The sequence below is a fragment of the Aptenodytes forsteri genome, unplaced genomic scaffold (assembly GCF_000699145.1).
Source record: "Aptenodytes forsteri isolate BGI_AS27 unplaced genomic scaffold, ASM69914v1 Scaffold4, whole genome shotgun sequence".
Lineage (NCBI taxonomy): Eukaryota > Metazoa > Chordata > Aves > Sphenisciformes > Spheniscidae > Aptenodytes > Aptenodytes forsteri.
This window is the reverse complement of record NW_008795442.1, coordinates 2,988,169-2,997,795: the sequence shown is the minus strand read 5'-3', so window position 1 is coordinate 2,997,795 and position 9,627 is coordinate 2,988,169. Positions and strand designations below refer to the sequence as shown.

Here is a 9,627-nt window from a genome sequence, read left to right as displayed (position 1 = left end):
TCGTTTGAGACCAGGAGTGCCGTTAGCCCCTTTTGGGGTTCGGCGTGCCAAAGGGTGGGCGGCCGGGCGGACCGACCGACCGACCAATTCCTACGCGGCCAGGTCTTTACTGACCCTGCCTATATGATCTCTTACGCGTATTTGTGAAGCTTCCCAGCGCAGCCAGACACGGGCACCTGACGAGCACGGCATAGAGGAGAAGGGACGCACCAGGTCACCTTCCCGTTGTGCAGCCCTGCGGCCCAACAGACGTGCTCCTCAGCGGTCCTGGATTGACCTCCAGACCAACACCGCTTCCCTGCTCTCCTCTGTCAGGACCGCAACTCCCTCACGTGTAAGCAGTTTAAAGGAAATTATCTGAAATCCCCAAGGATTATAAAATAGATCCTGACCTCTTGAAAATGTCAAATATTTCAGTGTTCACCAAAATGTTATTTAGTCTCAAGTATTCATAAAGACTCAGAGGATATATAAGTCCTGAAAGCCCAATAAAATATAACTGAGCATTCATGAAAGTACTTTATTGCAGTTAACATTTTATTCTTTTATTGCTGACGTTTTGATCGCTATTTTGATTTACTCTGTACGTGACAGCAATGCCCAGTAGTTTCAAGTAGGAAGGGGACCTCCAGTGTTAGGTACTGTACATACGCAAACGTAAGTCCTGCCACGGGGAGCTTACAGACCAAGGTTAAGAACTGCTTGTAAAGAACGAGTAAAGAGAAGAGCAAAGTCAATCTCATTACAATTAACACGTTTGGTTTGGAGGTGCTTCACACCCTGATTCCACAGGTACAGGGAACAGGCTGACAGAGAACGATGGTAACCTACTCACCGTGGCGAGTACTGCAGCGTTGCACTCCCACCATGCAGACTTTTCACCCCGCGCACATCTTTGTTACAGCGCTGCAACATGCCACTTCTCTGGTGGGACAGATGCTCCATGAAGAGCCCAGTGCAAAACTCACAGTCCAGGGAAGGGGATGCTGCTTTTATACGCTACTTTTTGTTGTTGTTGTTGTTGTTGTGATTTATGGTTTTTGGGGGGTGGTTGTTTGGTGGGTTGTTTTGGGGGTTTTTTGTTTGGGTTTTTTTTTTGAACACGTGCTGCTTGCTGCACTGCCTGCAACACCCAGGACACCGCCGGCTCCTCCACAGTTGTCCCCTGGTGTCACCAGACCTCTTGGAGCCCCTGCACTGCACTTTACCCTTTAACCTAGCACAGTGCAGAGGTTTCATCTGCCTGACTCACATAATACGGACACTATGCTCAGAGATAGCTTGTAAATCTTATAAATATAGATCATACAAATACAGCAGCAACTATGTCCTTAGGCGGGCTTCAGGAGCCTTTTGCTACGATGATACGCGTTGTAACTTCAAGAAAGCCTTCCTTTTAGGATGTTGATATCCTAATATCGACATATGTTGAAGTACTGCCAGCTTTCAAGAGCTTCTATATTGTCAATTGCAAATTCAGAAATCACAAGTTCGGCCCCAAAATAAACATGATTTGTTAAAAAGTAACGTAGGGGGTCTGTCAAATTTGTCCTTCGGAAGTTAAGAACTTTGTACATACTCAGGTTATGTTTTCTCAACCTCTGTCTGCAACTGGTGAAATTTCTTTGGGGGAGGGACAACTTGAGACATTAAATTCTGATATTATCACATTTTGCTTTTAAGAGCTGCAAGGGAAACATCAAGGGTCTCAGGAGCTGATAACAGTATTGGTTTAAGTTTTTCCATATTTAGTGTTTTTTCTGACAACTCAGGTCCAGAATTCCTATAATTACATGAGAATCCCAGCTCTCACAAGAAAAATGGGAAGTTTTAGCCCTTTACAAGTAAAATAAAAAGTAACACAAAATCTTAAGGGAAGATTTTTTTTTCTTGCCCTAATAATGAGACCTTAATAGTGTGAGTTCTACTCTCTCCCCCCCCCCCCCCTCTCCCGCCTTCAATTTCCATCCCCCATCCCCAAGTCTCTGGCCCCATTTGGAGGGCAGGAAACAATTAGAGATAGGTACACACTAGCCAGAGAGCCAGGCTCTTATGTCAGGAATTTCTACGTCACTGGAAAAAGCAAAAGAGCAAAAATATTGCCATCCTGGAGAAACCCAAACAACCAGAAGTTAGAAGACAGTAAAAGGCCTGTGAGTCTTCTATATTCAAGTGTTACATTACCAGTTTAATTTTAATTACTATTTGTTTTGTTAAGTTTCTCCAGTCCAGCAATAAGTTCAAACAGTAGTTTTGCAAAGGTTTCATTTATTTATTTATTTTGACATAAATCAAACTATAACCAAATGTTTCACTGATAAATCTTAGTGGAATATTTAATATATACATTTATTCCAGCCTTAGCATTTGGATTTTTTTTATTTTTTTTTATTTTGGCTTTTGCTCACCTAGAGCTGCTGCCAGTCAGACTCAGCAGACAGAACAGAGCAACCACTGGGCACTGCAGGAACAAAAAGTGCAGCCTGGAGAGAACCACATGAGCAAGTATTTCAGCGTATCATGGATATCAAGCCCTTGGTCTCTCCTGCTCCCTGCATTGCACTTGGTAGTTTTTAGGAACTTTACTGAGGTGGGGGTGGGTGTTAAAGGCAATGTTTAATAGCTTATAAGGAGATGTTTAATGGGGTCTGATCCAATAACCATCCCTGAGCTGCCAGCTGTGGCAGGAGGCTGGAGCACAGGAAAACTTTTCAGCAGGGGGATGAGGACTGCCAGTTATTTACTGGGGAAAGGAGAAGAGAAGAGTTCCAGCTCCCCCTTCCAATCCAAGACGACCTCTGATCCTGAAACTAGCATCCTTTGCAGTGCACAAAGTGTCCTCCTCACACCCATATACCTCACTACATGAGCTAACCATCCCTTCTGTCCTGGCCTCCCAACAGCCTGCTAGAACGAGGAGGCGGCAGCCTTCAGCCCTCAAAAAACCACACATCCTGTGAATATGCATCTGTGCTTTATAATTATATTTTTAGACAACTGCGTGCTTCAATGCACTGTACTGTGTTTGAAGCATTCAGCACAAAATTGTAAAGGTTATTGACAAAACCTTTGGAAATTCACCTTTAAAGAGAGATTTTAGGCTCTGGATTTTCATATGCTTGCACATCCATTGATAATGCAAACAAGGTGTCTTCACAAGTTTGTGATTTGCTATTAAAATACCTTGCAAAAGCTCACTCTGATGAGAGTAAAATACTTTAATCGTTAACAGCTAACAACACGCAGCAAAACTTCATAAAGATAATTATAAATATAAGCTTCTCAAAGGCTTACTGAAGAACCATAAAACATTTTAAAAAAAACTAATTGTGTTAGCCTTACAGGTCTACAAAAGTACTGTAGCATTTAACTTGCATGCTTGTCTGCATATACTTTCCCCCCCCCCATACAATATTAGCTTCTCAATTACAGCCACAGAAATCAGAAGTATTAGACCTGAACTCCCACTTCACTTTAACACTCTCAATTAAAGCATGTTCTCCATAGCTGTTTGTGCTGGTATGTGCAAACTGAATGGTAATCCAGTCTACTTTTAGGAAGTTTACATTGTACCCTGATAAAGAAGGAAATTACTGCCATACCTCATAATATTTGAGTGGAAAACCAGGAGATGTCAAGCTTTGAACTTGAAGTTAGTACTGCTGTAAGAAAGGAGCCTAAAAAATGAAGTTCAAAACCTTTTTGCTTTCTTGAATTTTACATATTCTCTTATGCTGGATTTTGTTTTTAAACCCTTCCCATAGGAACTGAGTGTATTTATCCCAGAAACTCAAACCTAAAATATACACCTTTCTGCAATACAGAACAGACAGTCTTAACACGCAAGAGATTTCTAAGTATCAGTTTAGATGACACATGCTTTAGGATACTGACATCCAGCTACAGATGTTTTAATGGGCCTTACTTACAGGAATGATGTTTCGTGGAGGGAACAGAAAAGTGCTTAACCAAGCAGTATATTTAATGTCTCATAATGGAAAGTATAGCCTTTGTCCCTGCACCCGCAGAGCAAGCCGGGCTGGAGATGGGCACACGCCTGCCCGGGCACACCAAGCACGGCACGCACCACAGCTGGTCAAGCTCGAGGGGCACAGGAAGCCCTCCCTGGTCCCACGGCTTCCTCACGGTGCCCACAGGCCAGCCCTCTTTCTCATGCGAAATAGGGTAATATGGCCCAGTCTATTAATGCTACTGATGTATCTTTTTCATATTCTAGCTGGGAAGCTTCAGTAGCAGTATATTCTATAGTCATCATTTTAACAGCTGGAGTAGGGGAGGAAGAAGAAAAGTCTAAAGGTTGAGATCAGACAAAGAAATAGAAGAAAGCACGAAAAGAAGATGAGGAAGGATCAGACAGCATGGAAGCACTGCAGTCCCTGTAGAGGGAACTTACATTCTCATCTGCTCACCCCAGCTCCCGCTCTGTGATACACAGTGACAAGCAAAGCCTAAGGGACTAACCACCCTTCATATTCCATCCTTAATCACTCTCCATATTCCATCCTTAGACTGCATATAAGTTTCCCACTGAGGTGAATCAGAGACCTTTTTAGGAGTGCAGCCTTTAGTCCGAGCTTTATTACCCAGACTTTGCTCCTCCATCTAACAGAGATAAGATTCCCACAATAGGTTTTAGATTATTGTGCAGGCTAAAACAATTACCTTTCCAATAAAATAACCATTAAAATCTTGGAAAATAAACCAGATTCTGAAACCTTTGTGCACAATTCAGGATAATTTCCCCAATTTCAATTGTTGAGAAAAAAATATGCTAAGTTAGGAAGTAGGACTCCGCGTGTCTGTGAGTCTGCATTTATATTAGAATGGTTATCCAGAATAGAAAAGTGATTTATACTTATAAAAGGAAAACACTACATCTGAGCAGAGAACACAGAGCTATATTTAATTTTCATTTAATTGCCAAATTGAGTTAACATTCTCTCTAGCGTCAGCTGCCAAAGATGGGAAGCTCACAATCCCTTACAGGAATACCCCTTTTTGTATGCTGAACTGGCCACTGCATTACTCCCCTCTGCAGCTAGTGAAAAACCAGTTTGGCAACAAAGAGGCTGGTGTGCTGGTGTAACTAAAGCCCAGAGGTGTGTCCAGGGGCCAAATTAAAAAGGCCCGAGCCCCGAGAGGATAATCAAAACAAAGGGGTTTTTGAAGGTCGTAGCATCTCCAAAAGAAAGAAGGGGAAAAGCGCATTAATGCCTCCCTGTTCTGCAACTGCTCCCATGGCGGAGAGAACTGCGAGGCTGAATTCTCCTTATTTTACTACTTAACATTTGCACACAGCAGGGCGGTGGTACTGGTCCCCTCTGAACAGCCAAAGGACATGGCCTTGTACAGTGGGGATGAAGAGGACATCCGTGCTACACTGAGTACAAGGGGAGGAGGGAGTTGATTAATTCTCTTTTAAGTAATACAAAAGTTAAGAGGGTCCTTGCTCAAGGGACTCTGGCTTACACCCCCTTTAGGGAGGGGTGTAAAACGGAAGGAGATTTCATTAGTGTAGAGACAAGACACTGCAAGCTTTGTGGGCAATAGATGAAATGGGAAGAGAACAGTGGAATTGCAAATAGACAAGAAAAAGCGGAGAGACCCCAAGGAGAGGAAGAGACTAGACAAGTAAGGAGTCCCCAAAGCCTGGGATGAAAGAGGATCCCTGGCTAAGGGCAGAAGCCAGCGAGTCTCAAAGCCTTGCAAGCGCTCACACATCTGTCATTTGCAGATTGTTTCCCAACAGTTATGACTGGCAATACTTCCCAAAGGAGAGTAAATATAGGCCAATTGGGATTTTCCCCCCATCCATTCCTGCTCCTCCCAGATCTGATGCACTAAAATAGCGCTGAGCTGCACTTTCATTTTCCCTGACTTGGTAGTCTGCCAACACACAGCCCATTCCTTTTACGGCACTGAGTTTATAACTGCAACAGCCATAAACTATTCTTAAATGGTTTTTTTCTGAGAATCACGATCCTTTCAACATCTTGAAAAATATCTAATCTTTTCCATTCCAGGCAGTCCTCTCCAGCGCAGTGGTAAAGATTTAATTGCTTCTGGTGCTCAGATGATGAGATACAAGTGTTCCGGAAATAACCTTTTAATTTAACAATTCCTACTGGCAAGCCCGAAAGCTTTTTGCGTTGCTCACCAATAAAGAACTCATTTTCAGTACTAAAAGAAAAAAACACAGTTTAAAAACTTCTGGGTTACTGCTGTGGATGGAGCTATCCAAGAGGTACCCTAGCACTGAAGACATGATACTTATTTTTACTATCAGGTCGATTTGAGTAGGTATGCTCTCCCTCTCCACCAATATTTGCCTTGTCAAGCTTACCAACACATTAGAGCTAACAAGCTTTCTATTCTCTCTGTTTTTAATTCAGGACAAATGCCATGCATCATTTACCAGGAGGCGAAACACAACTTTCTTTTTTAGCAGTGAACAGAAGCCGTTCAACAAGAATTTCTATTCTGCTTTTCCAAAACAACTTCGTAATAGTTTCAGCTTCTCAGAGGAAAAAAAACAACCTAATTTTGAAGATTAAACAAATACATCATTTGGAATTGGAGTTCTTTTAAACTGTGTTACACAGTGCTCCGTAACTCAGCGAACTTCTTCCTCAGCTTACAAAGCTTATTTGCCTGGGTAACGATCCACAATAGGTATGTGATATGAACCATCTCTCTTAGGTACAATATCTCATAAAATAAAGCCTCCAGCTGAGAATCAGTATGACTTAACAGGACTTCCAACCTTAAACATCAAAAAGTACACTCTTTTGAAAAGAGCATTGTCTCACTCATTCCTAAAACGAGACGAGTGAAAACCAGCCCTGCAGTAGCTTGCTGAGTGTGCACTCCTGTCCCGCACAGCACAGACGAGCTGCAGTGCGGGAGGTGTGAAGGAAGCTGCCACTTCTGCTGCACAGAGAAGCTGAATTCTGAAAGATCACAGATGAGTTACCCCGTTTTATGAGGCACTGTAAGGAAATGTAGAAATGACACTCACTAGTCCACGGAAGGAGACAAGGTCCCTGAACACGTCAGAGCTAAAACCAGCTGTGATTTCAGCCATGGTTTTGGCCTCTGATTTAATGAGCTCTCAGAGTAAAATCTGCATGAGGGAATAAAAAAACCCAGAGAAACGATGCTCCCTGCCACAGCAGCAAACTAAAGCATCCCCAATGCAGGATCAGATGTCATGGGGTTATTACAGGGTATACAGGAAATTACCAACAAATAATCAGTAAGTCTATGGCCAGCAGATTTTTAAGACATTTAAAACTCTCAATTGAAAAAGTGGTCGGTGCTAATATCCATCTACATGTATATGCACATAATGTGCCTATAAATGCCGTGCACCCTACTAGAAAAATAAACTTCTAGTGCAAAAGACACACATAGACCAACATTCTACCCAGACATCAGCCTGTGTCATTTCATTCAGCATTCAATTCTTCAGCACAAACCATCTGAAAGCTGAATTGTCTCCCCGTATTTTTATAATTTACTACATGAGAAAATATAATTTTCAGATCAGACTGTGAAACAGACCTGAGTATCGTCTCATATTTTGTAAAAAAGCTTGTAAGTAAACCATGGGGTTTGTAAAATTTAGTTATGATCTCTCCGTTAGCTAGCATAACCGCATTTCAGACCAATTCAGGTTGGTTGTTTCTTTTTTTATCATCCCAGCTACTAAAAAAGTATTTCGAGTTAAAGACATCATAGCTGCCAATCTCTCCCCAGCAGTCTCCCTTACATGGAAATTTTCTACGTGGCTTTCTCTAAAAACCAATACCGCTCATCACCACAGAGAGGAGCCACCTCCCTTTCATAAAATTAGGTATTACACAGTCTCATGAGTTATCCTCCAAGCAACATCCTTCAAATAACATCCTCAGTACACAGAAGTCTATGCATATGTCAACAGAATGAAAGCACTCTTTAATAATGTACTTTGATCACACAGACTGTGTCATGATGGTATGCAGAGCAGCCTTATGCATACACAAGAAAACCTCATGAATATACAAGAAAACCTCGGCCTTTTATCCAAAAATAGTTTAAAAAAAATTATAGCATGAAGAAATTCTGATACTGCATAAAAAACATAAAAGAAAGGCTCATACGCTGTAATATAACATTAACCATCCTAAAACCAAAGAACCTTTATGCAGTTGAAAAAAAAATAAAACAACATCTAATACATACCAAAATAAAATTCCATCAACTAAACCAGAAATTCATAAGTCTTTCCTAGTCAGAGATGTACTTTTATTTTTATGAATAGAAGTGAGAAGACGCTACAGCAAATGAGGAAAGAGTATTTATCTTTATACTTTAAATCTTCTTTGAACTTACAGCACAATCAGATGAGTTAATACTCTATGTCAATGACTGAAAAGTGAGAGAACAAAGAAAACTATTTCTGTCCTAACAGCAACACATTTGATTCAAATATAAAGATGGTTTGATTTTAAACCACTGCCCAACATAGAAGTATTTGTTAAATTAATCTATTTAATTTTCTGTAACACCATTTTCTTAAAACAAATCTTCACTTGGTTAGGCCATCATGAAGTATGTTGATTAGCAAAAAACATATAACTTTACACAAAATTTTCTGCCACTATTTAATAACCAAGATTATATGTACATCTCCCTGTATTTAGGTAATTACAGGGATAAAAACATTTATTCAGGACTCTTTTTCCTTCTTACAAGAGAAAATGTCCAGAGACAACCTTTTTTTCAATGAAAAATGTTACTTGGAATCTGTGTGAGCTGAATTCCGATTTGCATTCCAGTGCAGTTTAAAAATGCACAAACATAGCATTTTATTTTATTTAATTAGCTACATATATTTGCACTGGATGTGCGGCACAAGCATCTAGCATTTTATTTTATTTAATTAGCTACATACATATATTTGCACTGGATGGCACAAGCATCTGCACCTCTAGGCATCCAAAAGCTATTTTTCAATTCATGAACAAAAGAAGTATTAATTCTAGCTAAATATATTACTTTAAAACCTGCTTTGATTACTTTCCTTCTCTTCAATTCTCTCTCAAGTGTCCGGAATGCGAGGGTGTCTCTTCCACCTCTTTCAATTGACTGAAAATATTTATTAAACCTTAGGCACAAGCATCTGCACCTCTAGGCATCCAAAAGCTATTTTTCAATTCATGAACAAAAGAAGTATTAATTCTAGCTAAATATATTACTTTAAAACCTGCTTTGATTACTTTCCTTCTCTTCAATTCTCTCTCAAGTGTCCGGAATGCGAGGGTGTCTCTTCCACCTCTTTCAATTGACTGAAAATATTTATTAAACCTTAGATTTTTTTCAGTCCACATTTTCCAGCCCTAAATGCATTCAAAAGATGAAAATATTCATCCTATACCCACCAGCTGGACTTGCAGCCAACAGTAACCATGCAAAACCTTCCTGCACAGCGAAAAGTACTTACCTTTGGTTAAAAAAACACAGAAATACTTTCTCCTGCTCTGTTAGAGTGAGCATACGGCAGGGCTAATATTGGAGTTATCTCCAGGGTCAGCTCATGCGGCCTCGGCCGTGAGCCACCTGCGG

The 9,627-nt window shown here is 40.8% G+C and overlaps 1 protein-coding gene across 1 annotated transcript in view; it reads right to left on the bottom strand.

Moving 5' to 3' along the window:
• The window catches only part of MSRB3 (methionine sulfoxide reductase B3), an 83,934-nt gene extending 78,008 nt beyond the window's left edge, over positions 1-5,926 (bottom strand). Inside the window, 3 exon segments of the mRNA XM_019472548.1 lie at positions 4,605-4,609; positions 5,769-5,829; positions 5,831-5,926. Of these exon segments, the coding sequence (XP_019328093.1) occupies positions 4,605-4,609; positions 5,769-5,829; positions 5,831-5,926 (162 nt within the window).
• Between the last annotated feature and the right edge of the window lie 3,701 nt (positions 5,927-9,627).